Raw genomic sequence first — 22446 nt, forward strand, 5'->3', positions numbered from 1 at the left:
AAGATCTGACAATATGTTATCTACAGGAGATATGACTTCTATTCAGGGACACAAATTCCTTGAATGGAAAAGGATGGAAAAGGATGTATCATACAAATGGCAACCATATAAACACTGAAGTGTCTGTTCTAACATCAGACATTAGAATGTAAAATAAAAAGAATGTTTCTAAAGAAGAAGAGGAGCATTTTATAATGATAAAGTGGTTAAGCTTTAAAAGATTATTATGATTATACACATACATGTACATATAGCTAAGTAGCCTCAAAATACATGAAGCAAAAACTAATATAATTGAAGGGAGAAATAGATATAGAATTGGAAACTTCAATACACCACTTTCAATAATAGTTAGAACACTAAGATGTTCAACAGGGAAGTAGAACTCTTGAAAATATTCTAAATCAACTAGACTAAACAGACATCTGCAGAATTCTTCACCTAACGCCACTAAAATACACATTCTTCTCAAGCACACTAAAAAACATTCTCTATGGGAAACCACATGTATGCAACACACAGTTTAAAATGAAGAAAAACAATGTCATTGCAATAATATCAAAAAGTATACATTTTTTAAGGAATTTATTTTAAAAAACAAGTAAAACCTTGTATACTAAAAAGCACAAAACTTTGTTAAATAAAATTAGAGAAGACCTAAGTAAATGAAAAGGTATCTTGTGTTCATGGATCAGAGACCTAATATTTAAAGTGGAGTTACTCCCCAAATTGATCTATAGATTTACCACGATCCCCATTAGAGTCTCAAGTGTTCTTTTTGCTGAAATTGACAGATTTTTATTAATATGCATATGGAAATTCAAAATTGCCAAAAAATCTCTCCTCGGATAAGGCAAATCAATCTTTTTTATTTATTTTACCCTTTATTGATATGTAATATTTTACATATTATAGGATACATGCACAGAATGAGTAGTTATCAAGTTAGGGTATTTTTGGGTATTCATCACATTGAGTATTTATCATTCGTATGTGTTAGGAACATTTCAATTCCTCTCTTCTAGCTTCTTTTATATAGATCACACATTATTGCTGACTGTAGTCAACCTGTTCTGCTATAGAACATTAGAAAATGTATCTTCTATCTAACTGTATGTTTGCATCCATCGATCGATCCCTTTTCATCCCCTGCAACGCTTACCTACACACCCTTCCCAGCCTTTGGCATCTAACATTCTACTTTCTACTTCCATGAATCAACTTTTTCAGCTCCCACATGAGTGAAAACATGGGATATTTGTTTTTCTGTGACTGTCATATTTCCCTTAACATTATGGCTTGTAGTTCCAACCATGTTGGTACACATCACACGAATTCATTCCTTTTTATGGCCTAGGAGTATTCCATTGTGTGTATGTGCCACATTTTCTTTATCCGTTTGTCCATCGATGGACACTTTGATGCCATATCTTTGCTATTGCGAATAGTGCTGCAATAAACATGCAAGTGCAGGTATCCCATGGTATACAGATTTATCCTACTTTGAATAAACACCCAGTGGGATTGCTGAATCATATGTTAGTTCTATTTTTATTGTTTTTTTTGAAAAATCTCTATCCTGTTTTCCATAGTGGCTGTACTATTTTACATTCCTACCAATAGTGTTTAAGATTTTCCTTTTCTTCACATGTTCATGAGTGTTTGTGTCTTTTATTTTTAATAATAGCCATTCTAACTGAAGTAAGGTGATATCTCATTGTGGTTTTTATTTGCATTTCCCCAATGATTAGTCATATTCAGCATTTTTTCATTTATCTGATGGCCATTTTGTGTGCTACAAAAGAGTATCTGAGACTTGGCAAATTCCAATAAATGCAAATTTATTCTCTCCCATTTCTTGAGAGAAAGTGCAAAATCAAGTTGCCAGATTCTGGCAAGAGACTTTTTGTTGCGTCATCACATATATACGGAATATAAAGAAAAATTTACCAAAGTGTTTGCCTGAAGAATTTATAATAATTTTTTTATAAAACTAATAATTTTTAAAAAGATGACAAAGGTTAACATTATTTATTCTGACTGGCAGGTTTATATGTGTTTGTTAAATGACTCTAATTTATTTCTGCATTTACTAAAAAGTAGTTATGCTTTCTCAGAAAGCTTAAACCTATTAAAGGTGTCTTTTTTTCCCCTACAAATAAGAGAGTGAGTCATATCCTTCAAACTTACGAAAGGATGCAGTAGGGAGGAGTTCAGACTATTTGGTATCATGACAGGTTTATCTTGCAAAAAATGACAAAAAATAATTATTACAAAATGATAACCAAGAAATACATTGGGGCAGAATCTTTTTAAAATATGAGAGGTCTTCTATACTTCAAGAAGACTTCAAACAAGGATCAACTTTTCAGGTAAAAAAAATCAAATACTTAAAAATAAACAATAGAATACATTGTAGCTAGCACAGTATAAAAGAGAGATTTAAAACAAATAATTTACATAGTTCTCTCATAAAAATCTTTATTGCCTCCAATATTTGTATACCAACCGAGATAGTTATCCTTATTGCTTACATATATGGCTTGCTAAATTCCACATGCTAGGTAATAAAACTGATAACATTAGTGACAGTCACTTTGGTTCCAAAGTGATAAATTTTTCACAGAAGCCATATTTCCCATCCCTGGAAGACTTATCTCATTGTCCTCAGGATCCTCAAGGTCCTCTCCTAAGACCTAGTTTTACAAGGTTCCAAGAAGCTCATTTCTCATCATATTCCCATCATAATCATTTTCTCATCATGTTTCCTTATGAAGTTTTGTCATAGACGGAAAGCAGTATCCTAGATACCAGTGTTAATATGTTCCAAAGTGGGGCAATTTATTGACAAGCCTCCAATAAGGCTTAGGAAGTTTCAAGGCTATGGCTGCTGTTTGGTGCTATTGACCATCACCTGCTTTCCATTCATGTATTAATAATAGATATTTTAGACCTACTATAGAAAGATAATTTCTTTTACGTAAATCTTTGGCAAGCATGGAAACGTCAGTTTGCAAACGTTAGACTAGAGAAGAAAGGAGCTGAAGAAGTGCAAGTGGACTGAGGACTTGCCGGGGTCTGCTTGTGCTCTGCAAACGTCAGGAAACCCACTTATACCTTAGTCTCTCCTGCTGCAAAAGAAAGCTCTAGTTCATTTTACACAAACTTTTATCACATGCCCTCTCTGCTAGGCATGACTCTAAATGCTTAGTAGATAGGAACCCATTTAATCCCCATTGCAATTTGATTATATATATATATATACACTAATAGAAAGCATGTTTAACATTCGATGAAATTGAAGTTAAGAGAAGGTCTAAGGTAACTTTCCCAAGATGAAACAGCTACTATGTGTCGGAACTAGATTGAAACATAGTAGTTTTGCTTCAGGGTGATTTCCATAGCTCAGCAATACTGCTGACTTCCCTCTGTTTAGTTATATCCACATTCAACCCATTCAGCTCTCTGAGGTCTCACATATTTTAATATATACCACCCATTGGTCAAGACCACAGAGGCCCCACAAGAAGAACTTCACAAGGGAATAAATTTAAGACACCAAGCCCCCCCAATCCTGATTCTAGAAGTTAATTTGTCTTTTACATACACTAGCACTACAGACCTGTGTGTGTGTGTGTGTGTGTGTGTGTTTGTGTGTGTGTGTGTGTGTTTGTGTGTGTGTGTGTGTGTCTGTGTGTGTGTGTGTTCAGGGAAGAGGAAGTTGTTTGGAGCTCTCACGGCCTAATTGCCACATAACTGTCACATCTCTTAATACTGTTGCAATGGCAATTATATTTCAACATGAATTTTGGAGGGGAAAAACATTCAAACCATGATATTCTGTCTCCCCAAAACTCATGTACTTCTCTCACACACAAATACTTTCATTCCATCTCATATCCCCAAAGGTTTTAATTCATTCTAGTGTCATCTTTAAAGTCTAAAATCCAGTGTCTCATCTAAATACTATCAAAATCAAACATGTGTGAGACTCAGGGTATTATTCATTCTGAGTTAATTCCTCTCCAGTTGTGAATCTATTAAATCAAACAAGTTATATGTTTCCAAAATACAACAGTGGTACAGGCATAGGATAGACACTCCCATTCCAAAAACAGAAAAACAAGTCCTAAATAAGACTAAGTCTCAACAAGGAAAACAACATTAAATCATGAGGCTTGAGAATAATCTTCTTTGGCTCCAAGTCCCACCTACCACACATACTGGGGTGGGGTTTGGTCCTCCATGGCTTTTGCAGGGCTCAACCCACGCAGCAGCTCTCATGGGTTGGAGTCTCTTATCTATAGCCCTCTGTTGCTCGGCTTCCACACTGGTGGCTCTACAGTTGCGTGGTCTTGGGGCAACTCACCTAAATGTCTGGATTGGCCTCCATGACCCCCAAAAGGTCAATTTGAAGCCTCTTTTACCCCCTAACCATTGACTTTGAGACAGAAGTGGAACAGGCAAGGTCTGGCCCCTCAAGCACCAGCATATATCATTTTCTGATAAAAGCAATGACTTCTCTAAAAATACTATATGTACAGGATATTGAGATTGTCTATTGGTGGTTAGAAATAAGCTGAAGGCTGAATTTACTGGGTGACCTGGGCATGCATGGATAAACTCATTCTGTCAACGTGTAGCAAAGCATCTTTATATACCATCTCTTATCTCTTTTGTTACCATTTGTGTTACAAGAGAGCCCTTTGTCAACTCTATACAAAAAGAGACTAGTGGAGGAGAATCTATGGCTGGCATTTGGGAACCTGGTGTTATACCAAATAATACATCAACAACTAATGGGCTGCCAATGGTATGCTGAATGTGAGGGTTATGGGTCTCAGGAAAGAACAATTAGAGAACCACTTTCTGTAACGAGCTTTTATGGGTCTGTGTGTCAAATTCAGAATACTTATTGTTTGGTGGCACAAGGGGAGGGAGTTGGACATTTCAGGAAATGAGAAGCTTAGAGTAAAACAGAGGAAACAAAGGAAATGGCATGATATTCATGGGGACAATAAGATTTATTCCTGCTGTATGTCTTGGCTTGGTTTTGAGTGTTCACTCAAGCCAGGTATTTTTATCTCTTTCTGAGTCACTTCTGCATCTTCTCTGGGTCTTACTCCTTTAGAACTTCCACTAGCATTGGAGCAGTAGGTCCCTGGTCTACTACAAATCCTCGGACACTAGAGCCCCAAGTTGTGCCAGTCCTGGCTACTGTGCCAGCCTGACTTCAAGTTCAGGTGAGAAGAAGAGAACCCACCTGTCTTTTGCCATTCTTTCCTACTTAGCTCTTGGGATGGCCCTGGGGACAGGGAGAGAAGAAAGGTGAGCTCTTCATAAAGGAAACAAAGGAGTGTTTCTTCTTGTTTTTTGTCCTGACTCCCAGACAGGAAGAGACACATTATTTCAGGTCCTCATTGTCTGACTCTTCTCCTTGGCTTGTAGGATTCTAGAAATGGAAGGATGAGACTTGTGAGGCAAAGTTCTCCTTTATCTGCAAGTTCAAAAACTAGAGGCATTTGGAAAATGGATGTCTAGAACTGGTCCCGCAACTGTTATTGATTCAAAAATTAAACTGGACCATTTCTCCAACTCAATCCAGACTCTCTTTTCTGTTGAGTTTGTGTCACTGATCTTTAGTACCTTTACCCACTCCAGTCTTTGGAGCCCTAAACAATAAAAATAAACATGTTTTCCCAGACTTTGCCGCCCTCCGTGTCTGCTGTTTCTACAGCTGATGCCTACCGTACGTGCTTGCCATGGGAGTGATTGTAGCACTCTAGAGCTTGCTTGGGCTCTTCCACTTTTTAAAACTCTATTCACATATGTATGTTTGACTCAAGCATTTTGAACATTAGGGCCTTGCTTATGACAAGGTAAAGAACATACAGATTTCTCTCACATCACACATATTTGCATGGGCCCAATGTCAGTTACAGAAATTATTATTGTTGGTCCATGAATGGCTTCAGTAGTTGGTACTCTGGAGAGATTCACATACTTGCAGTCTGTGGAGGCCACATCAAAGCTCCCTTATACGAATTGCAGCCATGACTAAAGTGATTATTTAAGGAGAGTTGTCAGGTCTAGAGTGCTAAATACATTGGTGGCGGAATGACTAGAAACTTGGGGGCAGCATCATTTGTTAAATGGCACTACTGGAATGAATGAGTAAATAAATGATACATTAGATTAACAAAACACATGGGCATACTTAATTATCTCTTTAATGATCCCATCTCCAAATACAGTGAAATTCTGAAGTACTGATATTGGGACTTTAACAAATTAATTTTTTTAGTGACACAATTCAACCCATAACCCAACACTATCAATAATAACATTAAATGTGATTTGATAAAACAATACAATCAAAAGGCACAGATTGTCAGTCTGGACTAAAACGACAACAACAATAATTAAATCCAATTATATGCACTCTGTAGGCGACATGATTTAGATTCAAAGACACAAATAGTTTGAAAGTAAAGGATGGAAAAACATATGTCATGCAAATAGCAACCATTGACATGTCTGCTTTAACAACAAATTAGACTTTGAAACAAAACATGTTACTAGAGAAAAGGAGGAACACTTTATAATTATATATTGGTTAATCCTTTAGAAAAATGTAACCATTATAGACATACATGTACAAATAACAACATAGACCCAAAATTCATAAAGTGAAATCTGACAGAATTGAAGGTAGAAATAGAAAATTCAACAATAATAGCTGGAGTCTTAAATACACCTCTGTCAATAATGGATAGAACACTTAGAAGATTAACAAGGAAGTAGAACACTTGAAAATATGCAAGTAAACTAGACCAAACAGACATCTATAGAATAATTTACTCAATACAAGCAAAATACACATTCTTCTCAAGCACACAAGAAAGATTCTCTAGGATAAAATATATGCTGAGAGTGAACTATTTAAAATGACACCAGGAAAACAGTTTCATTACAATATCAAAATGAATAAAATTTAAGGAATTTATTTTAAGAAGAAGTGCAAATCTTGTACCCTAGAAAGTACAAAACATTGTTAAATGAAATTTGAGAAGATCTAAACAAAGGGTATCTCATGTTCATGAACTAGAGACCTAATATTAATGTGGAAGTACTCCCCAAATTGATCTCTAGATTTACCACAATGCCCATCAGAGCTTCAGCTATTCTTTTTTCAGAAATTGGCAAGATAATCTTAATATTCATATGGAAATTCAGAATAGCCAAGCAATATTGGCCCAGAAAGACACAATAATTTTGATAAAGAAGAACAATGTTGGAGGACTTACACTTCCAGATTTTAAAACTTTCTACAAAGCCAAAGTAATAAAGATTGTGTGAAACTGGCATAACTATTAACATAAATATCTGTAATATAGAATTCACATTACAGAAATAATTTCTTTCATTTATAGTTGTTTGTTGACATGCATATTATGGAAATTCAACGGGGAAGAATATTCTTCAGTAAATGGTGCTGGAACGATTGGATGGCCAATATGCCAAAGAATCAATTCGGTTCTATTTCTTACACTGTACATAGAAATTAATTCAAAATGGATCATAGAGTTAGATTAAAGAGATAAATCTATAAAATATTTAAAAGAAAATATACAAGTATCTTTTTGTGAATTTAAGTCAGATCTCCTATACATACTACATTGTTAAATATTTCTTTTTGTTATTGTAGTTATTGTTGTTTTAATTCAGACTAACAATCTGTGCCTTTTGATTAGATTGTTCTATCAAATTCCATTTAATGTTATTATTGACATTTTTCCTGTATGGGCTAAATTGTATGTATGCAAAACTAGTTTGTGAAAATATTAACACTCAGTACTTAGAATTTAACTATATCTGGTGATATAATTTTTAAAGAGGTAATTAAGTATGCCTGTATATTCTATTTAATTGGTTTATTTTTTCAAGGAATGCCCTTTAACAAATGCTGCTGGTCTCCGAGCCTCTAGTCATTCTACCATCAATGCATTCAGAACTCTAGACTGATAATTCTCCTTAAATTATCACTACAGTCATGGCTTCATCTTGCATAACTGAAAATAGCTGTGGACTCCCCAGACCACAAATGTGTGCATCCCTCCAGAGTATCAAATACTCCAGCCATTCAGGGACCAGCAATAATAATTTCTGTAACTCAAACTAGATCCATGTAAATACAAGCATACCTAAATTCACTGCAATTCATTTTATTGTGTTTTGCAGATACTGTATCTTTTACACATTGTAGGTTTGTGGCAACCCTATGTAAAGCAATTCTTTCAGCACCATTTTTTTAATAGTGTGTGCTCATTTTGCATCTCTGAATCATATTTTAGTAATTTCATAATATTTAAAACTTTTTCATTATTATTATATCTGTTATGGTGATCTTTGATCAGTGATCTTTGATGTTACTGTTTTAATTATTTTGGGCTGCCATGAACCACATCCATACTAGATGGTGAACTTAATCAATAAATGTTGTGAGTGTTCTGACTGCTCCGCTGATTGATTGTTTCTCCTGTCTCCCTCTCCTTGGGTCTCCCTATTCCCTGAGACACAAAAATGTTAAAATTAGGCTAATTAATGATGTTGCAATGGCCTCTAAATGTTCAAGTGAAAGGAAGAGTTGTGTATCTCTCATGTTAAATCAAAAGCTAGAGATGATTAAACTTGGGAAGGGATGTTAAAAGTTGAGATACACTGAAAACTAGGCCTCTTGCACCAAATGGTTATCCAAGTTTTAAATGCAAAGGAAAAGTTCTTGAAGGAAATTAAAAGCACTACTTCAGTGAACACACGAATTGTAAGAAAGCAGAATAGCCTTATTGCTAATACAGAAAAAGCTTTAGTGGTCTGGATAGAAGATCAAACCAGCCACAGCATTCCTTTTGGCTGAAGCCTATTCCACAACAAGGCTTGAAGTCTCTAATTCTCTGAAAGCTGGTGGGAGAGGTGAGAAAGCTGCAGAAGAAAACCTCGAAATTAGCAGAGGTTGATTCATGAGGTTTAAGGAAAGAAGCCATCTCCATAACATAGAAGCACAACGCAGAGCAGCAAGTGCTAATGTAGAAGCTGCAGCAAGTTACTCAGAAGATCTAGCTAAGATCATTGATGAAGGTGGTGACATGAAAGCCTGAATGACAGCATTTCTGTTTACAGTAAGGTTTACTGAATATTCTAAGCCCACTGTTGAGACTTGCTACTCAGAAAAAAAGATTTTTTAAAAATCTCATTGACAAGTGGAGCCCATTCTTCCAATCTTGTGGTGCCTCACTTTGGATAATGGTCTTAAATTTAATCCAGGAAAGTATAAGAGGTGCTAGATCACTGTCATTTCTTATGATTGAGTAATATTCCATTGTATACATATACCAAATTTTAATAATCCACTTGTACTCGCCATCAAATTGGTACTAACTGATCAACACTAGGGTAATCACATGACAGTAATACTCTCCAGGGACTAGGGGGATGTGGGGGTGGGGTAAATCCGCAATTAAAGGACACGGGGAGCATTGCAGTGGGGAAGGGCATGCCTTTAAACCTTGCTTGGGTGAGGCAAATACATAAAGTGTAACCATAATGTTTGTACCCTCATAATACCCTGAAATAAAAAAAAAAAAATCTCATTGACAATACATCTGGTTACCCAAGAGCTCTGATGGAGATATACAAGTAGATTAATGTTGTTTTCATGCCTGCTAACACAACATCCATTCAGTAGCCCATGTATTAAGAAGTAAGTCAACTTTCAAGACTTAATAACCAAGAAATACATTTTGTAAGGCTATAGCTGCCATAGATAGTGATTCCTCTGATGGATCTGAAAATCTTCTGGAAAGGATTCACTATTCTAGATGTCATTAAGAACATTTGTGATTCATGGGAAGAGGTCAAAATGTCAACATTAAGTTGTAAGCAGTTAATTCCAACCCTCATGGATGACTTTGAGGGGTTCAAGAATTCAGTGTAGGATGGCAATGTCAATGAGGTGGAAATAACAAGAGAACTAAAATTAGAAATGGAGCCTGAAGATGTGACTGAATTGCTGTAATCTCACGATAAAACTTGAATAGATGAGGAATTGCTTCTTACAGAGAAGCAGTGGTTTTTTGAGATGAGATCTATGCCTGGAGAAGGTGCTATGAACATTGTTGAAACAGCAACAAAGGATTTGGAAAATTACATGAACTTATTTGATAAAGCACTCACAGGGTTTGAGAACATTGACTCTAATTTTGAAAGAAGTTCTACTAAGAGTAAAATGCTAACAAACAACATTACATGCTACAGAGATATCTTTCGTGAAGGAAGAGTCAACTGATGCAGTAATCTTGATTGTAGTCTTATTTTAATAAATTGCCAAAGACACCCCAACCATCAACAACCACCACTACGATTGAGGCAAACGCTCCACCAGCAAAGAGATATTTTAAGGCTCAGATGATCACTTCTTCAGCATTTTCTTCTAGCAATAAAGTGTTTTTAATTAAGGCATGCACATTATTTTTTCAAATATAATGTTACTTCACACTTAAGAGACTACAGTATAGTATAAACATACTTGTATATGCATTGCAAAACCAAAAACTTTGTGTAACTTGCTTTATTACAGTATCACTTTATTATGGTCATCTGGAGTCTAACCCACAATATCTCTGGGGCATGCATGTATGTGGGTTGTAGGTAAAATCTTTATCTTCTTAACCTTGTTGTAAGCAAAGTCACATGTTCATAAACCTAACATGTGTGATATGTGGATGGAGTTTTAAAAAGCGGCTGGGCCAAAGCAAGCTGTAGAGTATTATAATCACTCCCAAACCAATCTCCCAGAAATTAGCTGTGAAAATAGCAAACAAACAATAAGAAAATGGGGGAAAACATGTTTATTTTCTCTGTTTTAGGGATCAAAAGAGTAGGAGGGGAAAGGTACTGAAGGTCAGCAATATAAACTCAGCAAGGAAGAGAGGGTGTGGACTGAGTTGGAGCGATGGTCCAGTTTAAGTTTTGAATCCAGATTAATTGCAGGAACAGTTCTAGACATCGGTTTTTCAGCTGTCTCTAGTTTTTGAACTTGCAAACAAAGGAGAACTTTGCCTCACAAGGCATATCCTTCCACTTCTTGAATTCTGCAGGCAAATAAGAAAAGTCAGACTATGAGGACCAGAAGCAGTGTGGCCCCTCCTGGCTCCAGGACTCAGGACAAGAAACAAGAGGGAACACTTCTCCATTTCCTGGATGAGGAGCTTGCCTTTCCTCTATCCTCATCCCCACGTCCATCCTGAGAGCTAAGTAGGAGAGGATGGAAATGGGTGGGTGGGTTTTCTTCCTCTCACCTGAACTTGAAATCAGGCTGGCACAGTAGCCAGGACTGACACTGCTTGGGGCTCGAATGTCCCAGGATTTGTAGGAGACCAGGAACCCATTGCTCCAGTACCAGCGGCGGTTCTAGATGGGGAAGGGCCAGAACAGGGACAGTGGTCACTCAGAAAGTGATAGGCCTGTGTGCACACTCAGGAACAGACCATGACATACGGCAAGAATAAACCTTGTTATCTCCCTGAATATCATATCATTTCGTCTTATTTTGTCTAGGCTTCTCCTTTTCTGGAATGTCTAACTCCCTCCCTGTGTTCCACCAAACAATAAGTGTTCTGAATTTGATAGAAAGACTCACAAAAGCCCATTACAGAAAATGGTTCCTGATTTTTCTTTCCTGAGACTCACAACCCTCACAATCCAGCATCACATTGGCAACACATTAGTAGTTGACATAGTATTTAGTAGAGCACCAGGTTCCCAAATGCCAGCAGTAGATTCTGTTCCACTAAGTCTCCATTTCTATGTAGTCTGCAAAGGGTTCTCTCACAACACAGACAATATCAGAACAGGTAAGATGCAATACATAAAGGTGGTTTGCTAGAACATGACAGAATGAGATTATTCATGAATTCCTGGAACACCCAGGAGGTTTAGCCTTCAGCTTATCTCTCTAACCACCTCCAGTAAACCTACCTGTCTCTGATATTGTAGGATCTATAGAGACATTGCTTTTATCAGAAAATGGTGATAGCTGTTGCTTGAGGGGCCAGACATTGCTTGCCCCTTTTCCTTCTCAAATATGATAATTTAGAGATAAAGAAGCTGCAAACTGATCTTTTTAGGATCATGGAGGCCAATCCAGACATTGAAGTCATCAGTGCCACTCTCTCTAATCAGTGAGGCCACAAAGGCACCCTCGGCCTGGGTGAGCACAGACACCAGGTTGCCTGAATGCATGTTCTGGTGGTAGAGCTGGTGGGGAGGAAAATGGAGCACTCAATGGAGGAGGATGGTTTGAGGCATAAACTGGGTCCTCCCAGGGGTTGTGGCAGAAAAAGGACAGTACAGAAATGTTCCTGATGATGCCGTCGCTTATTCCCAGCATCTCTGTGCTGAGAATGTGCAGGATGACAGCACAACATAGATTGGAAAGTTTTGGGGCCAGTGATGGGTTAGCGAGATGATCAGTCTTATCTCATCGATGCCACTGAGCACACTGGGAAGTGGCAGCTGCCCCTAACTTCATGAGCCTCCCTTCCCCACACGGCTCTCCTCACTCATCTGCATCAACCCAGGAATCGCGGTCTTCATTAAAGTAGTGGCAGTAGGAGCGACAGGCATTGGTGCCTTCTGGGCAGCTGATCCAGGCCTTAGGCAGCTCTGTCTGGGTCTCTTGGCCTGGGAAAGGAGAGACAAAGGAGACTCTCAGGGCAGGCAAAATGCTGGAAAGTGAGGTAGAAGCCTGTGATCTTCTTTTATGGTGAAAGAAGGATGGCTTAGCTCAGGGGGTGGTTGCTCACTTCTGCTCTCTTGCGTGCTACCTCTTCTCTCTCCATTTCCATTGCTTAAGGTGATAACATACAATGAATAGGCTAAAGAAATGTGTCCCCATTTTCCTCCTTTTTTTTTTTTTTGTGGGGCTCAAGCTTCTTCTGCCTTTAAAGACTCAGGCTTCTGTCTTTCTCAAGACTGTCTAGGTTTCCCTGTACACATGGCTCTCCTCAGTTCTCTATCCCTTTAGTGAACCTTTACATTCCATCATCCCCAAACCTGCCACCACATGTAGATTTGATCGAATGAACTAACTACATCTGCAGTGGTTACTGACAAAGTATCAGTTTAAATTCTTTCTCAGACTCCCTAATGAGGTAAAGATGTATTTGAATGGGATTAGTACAGCAATAAGGATCACTGAAGGACACTAAACAATCCCTTATTTTGCCTCTGGTTTTTCCTCCAGGGATTTACATACCTTGTCCTGGAGTGAAGGCTTCAGGATTGTAGGGGGTTGGTGGAGAGATCTCACCTTGGCTCAGAGACCCAAACATCAGGCAGGAGAGGAGCATCAACCATGAGTTGGTCTGAGCCAGGCTGAGCAGCAGTGAATCTCTTGCTTAAGGAGCAAAACAGTCTCTGTAATAGAATATAAGAAAGAGTGTTTCCGAGAGGTAGAGTGTGAAACACTTGTTACCTTCCTTATAGTCCCTTTTCTCTAAATTACTTAGAGCAGGAAAGTACTCCAAGACACCCACACCCTCAAATATTTCTCTTGAGAGTTTGGGGATTATATAGACCCAGAAAACCCAAACAGATTTAACTCCTGATTAAGCTTTATCGATGCTGGAAACTTTTGGACAGAAACTCATTCTGTATCTTTCCCAGGATTTAAGAGAAACAGCCCATGTTAGAGATGCCCATCTCCTAGAATAACCACATACCTTTTGGCTGGGTCTGAGGTGGCTTGTCAGGCTAGGCAGTGGTAGGAGCTTTATAACAGGGTCTAAGAGAAGAGCCATGTCATGTAAGCAGGGGATGAATGAGGGTTCAAGGGTCTATAGGGCACTGACACAAAGAGGGTCCTTTTCCTGTCACATTCTAGGAATGGTCACAGATAAGTCCCCTTTCCTGCAAACAGTTTGGAAAACTTTCAAAGGCCAAGGTGCACTTTGCCCTTGCCCAGCAGGAAACAGGTGACAATTCCCATGTCCCCTAGCAATCCAGAAAGTATCGGAGAAAAGTAGATTTTCTTGTACTGCCTGTAACTATGGAGCCTGCTCTTTTGTGTCAGGCATGAGTAGGGGTTAAGAAGGAACCAGCTGGGTCCAAATGATTAAGCACAATTTGCTGGTGGCTTTAGGTGACTCCTCCATTTTTTTCCGGTTCAGGAACATCTCAAGACTTACTGCAAAAAGCTAGGGTTAGTAGTTCCATAAATTTAAACTGACGTGTCCAACAAGATTTGAACTAACAAAATACAGTTCTTCTCAAAGTCCAAGTAGATGGGAGTTGTAGGGTGCTGAGGCCCTAGGAAGCTCAGAGTAGCTGGATATGACGTTAGGCTTCATTAAAAATACTTGTTTGAAACCAGCTATTTGTTACTGTGATGTCAAAGATGGTATGGTGATATTGTACACTTACTGGAATCATCATAGAATATCCATTTGTAATGCAAAGAACAAAAGCCAATCAGAATACAAAATTAAGAAGAAAAATCAAACCTAAATATTCACAGAAAGAAAGATGGGTATATTAAGTGGGATAAATGAATAAACAAAGTGTAATGAAATACTAGACGGAAGTCAAACGAGCTAGATTTGTAAATTTCAATATAGACTGGTCTCAAAACCATAATGTTGAATACAAAAATGTCAGCTGCAGAAAGTTAGAACTATTTCATAAAATTTATGTATGCTGTTAAAAGATACAGATTAATGCAATATACTGTTTATTCACCAATTTGCATGTAGTTTAAAAACTGACTGAAATGTAAGAATATACATTAAAATTTATCATGGTATTTGCCTAGATAATTTACAAGTTCTTTTTGCTTTATAAAATCTAACAATTTTAAACAAAAAGGACAAATTTTAACATTGTTTATTCTGTCTAAAAATCATATGTGTTTTTTAAATTAATCTATTTCTGCACTTACTAAAAATAGTTCTCTTTTTAAAATATTATAACCAGAGCATTATTTCTTTTTTTCCTACAGATAAAAGATTCAGTTATATTCTTCAGTTACCAAAGGATTCAGTATGGAGCAGGTGTATTTGGTACCATGACAGGTTTATTGACAAAAATTGAATAAGCAATTAATTTTTTAAATTTTCAAACAAAAATTACTTTATAAATATTTTTTTAAATATGAAAGTTTTTCTTTATTTTAACAAAACTTCGAACAAGCAATGTCTTTCCAGGCACAAAAAAAAATCAAATACTTTAAGATACATAATAAAACACATTGTAGCTAGCATGATATGAAAGAGACGGACATTCAGAACATGTACAAATTGACACAGTTCTTTCATAAAAATCTTTACAATTCCTAGCGGCTGTATACCCGTGGGGAAGTTACTTTTATTTGCTTACATATATGACTGGCCAAATTCCACATGCAAGGTAATAAAATGTAGGACTTATATCGTCAGCAGCTTTGGTTCCAAACAGATATATTTTTTAGGGAAGACATAATTTCCACACCTTTACGACTTATCATCACATTTTCCTCAGTATCCTCAAGGTCCTCTGACCAAGTTTTACAAGGTTCCCAGAAACTCATTTTAGGCCTTTTGTATCACAGTCTCTCTGGATTTCTTCTCCTAGATAGAAATCAGTACTCTGGACATCTAGTGTTAATGTGTCCTCAAGTGGGGCAATTTATTGACAATCCTCCAATAAGGCTTAGGAAGTTTCAAGACTATGGCTGATGTTTGGTGATGTTTGCCATTTTCTGGTAGCTATTCCCTGATTTACAAACAAGCAATAGAAGTTTTGGGTATTTTATAGAGAGATAATCTCCCTCCTGTTTAAATCCTATGCAGGCATGTCAATAACAACCTGTCTGCAAACATTAGACTGATTCAAAGGAGCTGAAGAAGTACAAGATACACCAAGGACTTTCCATGGTCTGTATGTGCTCAGATGCAGACCACAGAAGACATGAGGAAACCTATTTATAACTTATCCTCTTCTGCTTTACGGGAAAGCTCTAGTTTATTTAACAAAACTTTTATCATGTGCTCTATATGCTAGGCACTATTTCAAGTACTTTGCAAATAAGAACCGACTTAATCCTCATGACATCCTTCTAATATAGATGCTATTTGCAACCATATTTATTTTTATTTATTTTTTTTGACTACTATATTTATTGATAAAATTCAATTTTGTCAAATTGTTAAAGATTCTGTGCTAGTTTCTCTTTTCTGCTGTATTTTTCTCTAAAGTATGTATCACAATGTATCATACTTTCAAAATTTTATATTTTGACTTCTTGATTGTCTGTGTTCCCCCGACAATCTGATGAGCACCTTGGGTGCAAGGAAACCTGTCTGTGTTATTTCTTTCTTTTTTTTTTCTTTCAGCAAATTATGGTTGTACAGATGTTTAGGTTACGTGTGTTGCCTTTGGTTCCCACCCCCGAAGTCCGTGTTTCAAATATGTCCATCCTTCAGGTAGTGCGCATTGCACTCCTTGTTTATACAAATACCCATCCCCTCCTCCCTCCTCCCCCCTCCTCCCGCTGCCCTCCCCCTTCCCCAGCATCCAATAGATGTTATTCTGATATGTGCATTTATGTGTTGATTAGTTAATACCAATTTGATGGTGAGTACAAATGGGTCCTGTTCTTCTGTTCTTGTGGTGCTCCACTTTGGATAATGGGCTTAAGTTTAATCCAGGAAAGTGTAAGAGGTGCTAGATCACTGTCATTTCTTATGATTGAGTAATATTCCATTGCAACCATATTTAACAGAGGAAGAAATTAAAGGTAAGATAAGGGCTAAGTAACTTACCCAAGATCAAACAGCCACCAAATACTTGAACTAGATTTAAACATAAGCGGTTTTGATTCAGGGATATTTTGTTATCTCAACTTTCTTTCTGAATTGACTCTATTTAGTTATCTCTGCATTGAACTCATCCAGCTCTATGAAGCCTGACTGATTTGAATAAGTACCGTAGATTCATCGCAGCCTTGGCCAAAGGTACCACAAGAAAAGTATAAAAAGTGAATAAATGTAAGTCACCAGTATCCAATCCCTAACCCACCAATACAGTTTGTCTCTTACATACAATAGTACCCCAAACGTGTCTGTGTGTCTGGGGCAGGGGGAGGTGTTCTTTACCATCTTAGCCCAGGTATGAGCAATCCTTACCAAAGATCACAAACAACTGGGGTCAGATAACTTGGAGTTTTGATGAATCTTAGAAGGAGAGGATACAAGTCAGGACACCCACCTCTTCCTTCTTCATGTGTCAGCACTTGTCCCTGGAAATAAAGAACATGAAACATTAAATAAAGTACCAGACACAGAAAGGGAAACATCACATGTTGTCACTCATATGTGGAAGATAAAAAAGGTTGATATTGTAGAGGTAGAGATGAGAATAGTGTTTTTTAGAGGAAAAGAATTGTGGGGGTAGTGAGGGAAAGCCAAAGGGGTACAAAAGTACAGTTAGATAGGAGGAATAACTTCCAGTGTTCTAGAACACTATAAAGAGACTAGAATTTACAATTTATTGTATATTTCCAAACAGCTATGTGAACTGGTTTTGAATATTCCCAACAAATGAAATAATACATGTGTGAGGGGCTGCATATGCAAATTACCGTGCTAATTACACATTGCATACATGTATGGAAATATCACACTGAACCTCATAGATATGCACAATTACTATGTGTGAATTAAAAAAACTATGAAAGCAAGAAAGGAAAATAAAAAAGAATCAAAACAACTATCATAAAAAGCCATTTGTGACCACTCCATTCTCTAAATCTCACATCCCTGAACAGTCAGAAACACATGCTCTATCAAAGCCACCAGTTATTTAAGTAATGTGTGAATGGAGTATCAGAAAAGTTGTACATTCCTCAAATGCAGAGCAGATCCCTCCTCTATAAAGAAAGTCTGGTATTTGAATTCCAAGCAGAGAGCAAGACTAGAAGTTTGAGGCCCTATGAAGGGCATTGACACAAAAAAATCCAGCTTCAATAGGAGCCTCTTGCTGGTACACCCTAGGAGAGGTCACACATGAGGTTCCCGTCCCACAGACAGGCTGGCAAACCATCCAAGTCCAAGGCAGGCTTTGTCTTTCTCCAGAAGCAACCAGATGCCCAGTTCCCATGGCCCTGAGCAGCCCAGGGAGAGGCAGGGCCTTCCAGGAATGGTGATGGTGTGAGAGGAGGACCCTGGGAGGAGGGACAGAGAGCGTGTGAGGCTGCAGCAGGGGACTCAGGGACAAGGGAGGCAGCAGGACAATATGTGGAGCAACCTGCTGGTGGAAGGGGGAAAGGGAGAAACTGATGTTCTAGGTCACCAACATCATTCACCAGGGAGCCTCCTCTCCTGGCCACGCACACCCTGAGAGGACTGCGTGGAGAGAGAAATTCCAATGGAAGGAGCTGAAGGATCTGGGGACGCCACCTCACACCTCACTGCCTCAAGTTATTAATAATAAAAAATCAACTCTAATGCCACCTCAGAACTGCTGCCAGATACAATGAAGAGGAAGGGGAGGAGGGGAATGCTAATGATGGTGATTCACGACTCTTAAAATTATTGACTTTCTGCTGAGCACATGATAGCAACGATTAATGCTTAAACTGTAGTTCTCCATGTACTTGCACAATACCTTCACATACACTCTTTCCTCATCTGGAATATTTCTGTTATGTTATCCCATTAGAGTGAATATTTATATAGTGATTTTCTTGTTCTGTGATATAATTCTATGTATGTTAATTATGTTAACTCCTCTTTAATCTCCCTACATAGAAGGTAGATACCTTAGACAGGAAACTGCAGACACAGGAAGGTGAAGTGACTTGCCCAATGTCACGCAGTAATCACAATAAGTGGCACAGCCAGAATTTGGGTCTACCGAATCTGACCCCCAGGGTCTATGATCTCTACCTGTATGTTCTATCATCCACCATGTAAATTTATAAAATTCTGACAGATCTGGAAGCAATTGACAGTTATAAGTAGATGAGATCACATTTTTCAACTCTCCCTCTCTTTACAAGACAGGTACTCAGAGAATTTAAGTGACTAACTTTTATACACAAGTGGTGGGAAAAACAAAACAAAACAAAACTATAACTCAAATCCACTTCCCAATCTGATTTTCCTTCCGCAAGCTGGTTCTCTCCTTTTTCTGCAGCTTCCAGAGCAGAGAGATTTTCTGCTCTGTGGTTATTTTGTGAAGTGTTCTCATCCATAACCTATTTTCCATAGTAAAATTCTGTAATCATTGCCATATCCTCCTCTGGGTCTCTACAGTCTCACGTTTCCTAGTCACCATTCACTTCCTCCATTTTTACATTTCAAAGCCAAACAAAGTCAAACTCAGTCTAGCAAAAAGAATATCTGTACTTCCTAGTCTCCTGGTCAGTTAATTATCAGCTTAGGTTGCTGGTGAGGTTTGATTTCTTCCTTTGAGACTTCCATGGAGAAATCACTTGGATAGGAACTATTGTCAGATATCTACTATTATCTTAGGGGCTGGAGAGCCAAATTTGATTTGGAGAAATATCTAACAATTTTGAGCTTCAAGATCTGAGTGAGTTACCTATTGTAGGCCTTATAGTTTCCTCAAAGCCTAAACGTGAAAATCTAAATGAAGAGCCACATTTACAACTAGCACCTGTGGAACAACGTTGGCATTTTCAAACACACATTGACCGTGGCCAGGGGACTGGCAGAAATGTGAACTGCTTGCCAATCTGAGACTGGGGAATAGAGATGGAGTTAGCTCAGACTGGATTCTCCCTCGTATCAAAATATCCTTTCCTCAGAAAAAGAAAGAATGTCTGTGAGGCATGGTAAATCCTCAAATCTAAACTGAACCCCTAATGTGTGTTTCCCTATGTAATGAGGGAAAGAAGAAAGGAGGTAGTCAAATTACCATTTAGCTCATATCATTATACTAATTGAGGAGATGAATATTATCCAGGGCCCAGATGAATCAAGATGATAGAAGAATCAGGGAAAGCTGTGATTTTGTCCCCTTTGAAACTATGTTGACTTTTAATTGACATTGTAATAATATTAAGAGGTGGAATATTTAAGAGTGATTGGGCCATGAGGGCTTTGCTCTCATGGGCAGGATTAATGCCATTATAAAAGGGCTAGTTTTGCCCTGTTTATTTCTTTGTTCTTCTTCTTCTTGCAACAAGAAGGCCCCAGTGAGATGCCAGTGCCTTGATCTCAGACCTTCCAGCCTCCAGAATTGTTGAGAAAATAAATTTCTGTTCAGTATAAATTATTTATTCTGAGGCATTCTTTTCTAGCAAATAAAAACAAATTTAGACATAATTTTTTTTTTTTTACCAGAGTTGGGTTGTTACTCTAGAAATACCTAAATCTGTGAATCAGCTTCGGAACTGAGTAATGAGCAGAATCTGGAAGGGTTTGGGGGAGCTGTCTAGAAACAGCCAAGAGTTCCATGAATGAAGCATTAAAGACTATTTGAGGGTTCAGAAGAAAAGAGCTACAGGCAAAACCTAAATCATCTTAGAGATTACTTAAATGACTGTAACAGAATATCGTTAGCAACATGGACAACAGAAGTGATTCTGATGAGATGTCAGAACAAAGTGAGGAACTGGTGTTGGACAATGGAACAAAGGCCATTCATGTTATAAGGTGGCAAATAACTTGGCTGAATTGTGTTCATGTCCCAGTGTTTGTGAAAGGCAGAATTTAAGGACCGTGAACTAGGATATTTGATGGAAGAAATATCTAAGTAGAAAAATGTTGAGGTTGTTAATGGCTTCTTTTAACTGCTTATAGCAAAATTCAAGAAGAAAGAAATAACTTAAAGATGGAATATATGTAGGAAGAGAAACAGAAAGCAAATATTTGGATAATTCTCAGTGTGGCTGTGTTTTTAAAAGAAAAGGTAAGTTCAGAAAAACCAAGGGTATGGCCAAGCAACCCTTTGATAAGAAGATCAACATGGAGAGAAGGAAGCCAGTTGCTATTCATCATGACAAGAAAAGATGAGCATGAAGGAATTTTGGAGATTATTGCTGCTTCCCCCCCATTCACAGGCCAAGAATGCTAATGTCTGGGAGACAGAATTATGTCAAAAGAGAGGCCCAGGAGCCCTGAGGACCTTGACGATCACTGCCCAGGGCTGCCTCAAGACTCTGATGCCTGCATTCTTGCATAGCACTCTTTAGCCGCTGCAGAAGTGGCTCAAATGATGTCATATGTGTCTCTGGCCACCACTTTAGAAGGTATAAGCCATAAGTCTTGCCAGTGTTCACAGGGTGCGAATTCTGCAGGCTTGCAGAGTGTAGAAGCTATAGGAGTATGAATTCCTCCAACTATATTTCAAAGTATACCTCAGAGTGCCTCAGGGCTCAAACAGAGAATTGACACAAGGGCAGGGCCACCATGGAGAGTACTCATTAGGACTAAGGCAATTCCAAGTGGAACTTTTAAGAGATGGATTGCCCCAAGACCACACAACTATAGAGCCACCAGTGTGGAAGCCGAGCAACAGAGGGCTATAGACAAGAGACTCCAACCCATGAGAGCTGCTGTGTGGGTTGAGCCCTGCAAAAGCCATGGAGGACAAAACCCCACCCCAGTATGTGTGGTAGGTGGGACTTGGAGCCAAAGAAGATTATTCTCAAGCCTCATGATTTAATGTTGTTTTCCTTGTTGAGATTTAGTCTTATTTGGGACTTGTTTTTCTATTTTTGGAATGGGAGTGTCTATCCTATGCCTGTACCACCATTGTATTTTGGAAACACGTAACTTGTTTGATTTAATAGGTTCACAACTGGAAAGGAATTAACTCAGAATGAATAATACCCTGAGTCTCACGCATGTTTGATTTTGAAAGTATTTAGATGAGACACTGGACCTTAGACTTTAAAGATGACATTAGAATAAATTAAAACCTTTGGGGATATGAGATGAAATGAAAGCATTTTGTGTGAGAGAAGTACATGAGTTTTGGGGAGCCAGAATACCATGGTTTGAATGTTTTTTCCCCTCCAAAATTCATGTTGAAATATAATTGCCATTGCAACAGTATTAAGAGATGTGACAGTTATGTGGTAATTAGGCCGTGAGAGCTCCAAACAACTTTCTCTTCCCTGAACATACACACACACAGACACACACACACACACACACACACAGGTTTGTAGTGTTAGTGTATGTAAAAGACAAATTAACTTCTAGAATCAGGATTGGGGGGCTTGGTGTCTTAAATTTATTCCCTTGTGAAGTTCTTCTTGTGGGACCTCTGTGGTCTTGACCAGTGGGTGGTATATATTAAAATATGTGAGACCTCAGAGAGCTGAATGGGTTGAATGTGGATATAACTAAACAGAGGGAAGTCAGCAGTATTGCTGAGCTA

At 38.1% G+C, this 22446-nt stretch overlaps 2 protein-coding genes across 4 annotated transcripts in view; one reads left to right on the forward strand and one right to left on the reverse strand.

Moving 5' to 3' along the window:
• Positions 1-22446, forward strand: part of LOC105826866 (lithostathine-1-alpha-like) — a 57072-nt gene that overhangs the window by 3972 nt on the left and 30654 nt on the right. The window contains exon 5 of one of the 3 annotated variants that reach the window (XM_012664879.1): positions 5449-5708. The exons of the other annotated variants lie outside the window; for them this stretch is intronic. Within the exon in view, the coding sequence (XP_012520333.1) occupies positions 5449-5456 (8 nt within the window). The 3' untranslated portion in view covers positions 5457-5708. Of the gene's footprint in view, positions 1-5448; positions 5709-22446 lie in introns of those variants that run through there. 3 annotated transcript variants of the gene reach the window in all.
• LOC105826868 (lithostathine-1-alpha-like) lies at positions 11083-13476 on the reverse strand. Its single transcript, XM_012664880.1, has 5 exons — positions 13370-13476; positions 12623-12741; positions 12180-12315; positions 11358-11471; positions 11083-11150 (listed from the first exon to the last, which is right to left on the reverse strand). Exons 1-5 carry the CDS (start codon positions 13407-13409, stop codon positions 11083-11085), a joined length of 477 nt encoding a protein of 158 aa, XP_012520334.1. The 5' UTR covers positions 13410-13476.

This window comes from Propithecus coquereli, unplaced genomic scaffold (genome assembly GCF_000956105.1).
Source record: "Propithecus coquereli isolate 6110/MARCELLA unplaced genomic scaffold, Pcoq_1.0 Scaffold93, whole genome shotgun sequence".
In the NCBI taxonomy this organism is placed as follows: Eukaryota; Metazoa; Chordata; class Mammalia; order Primates; family Indriidae; genus Propithecus; species Propithecus coquereli.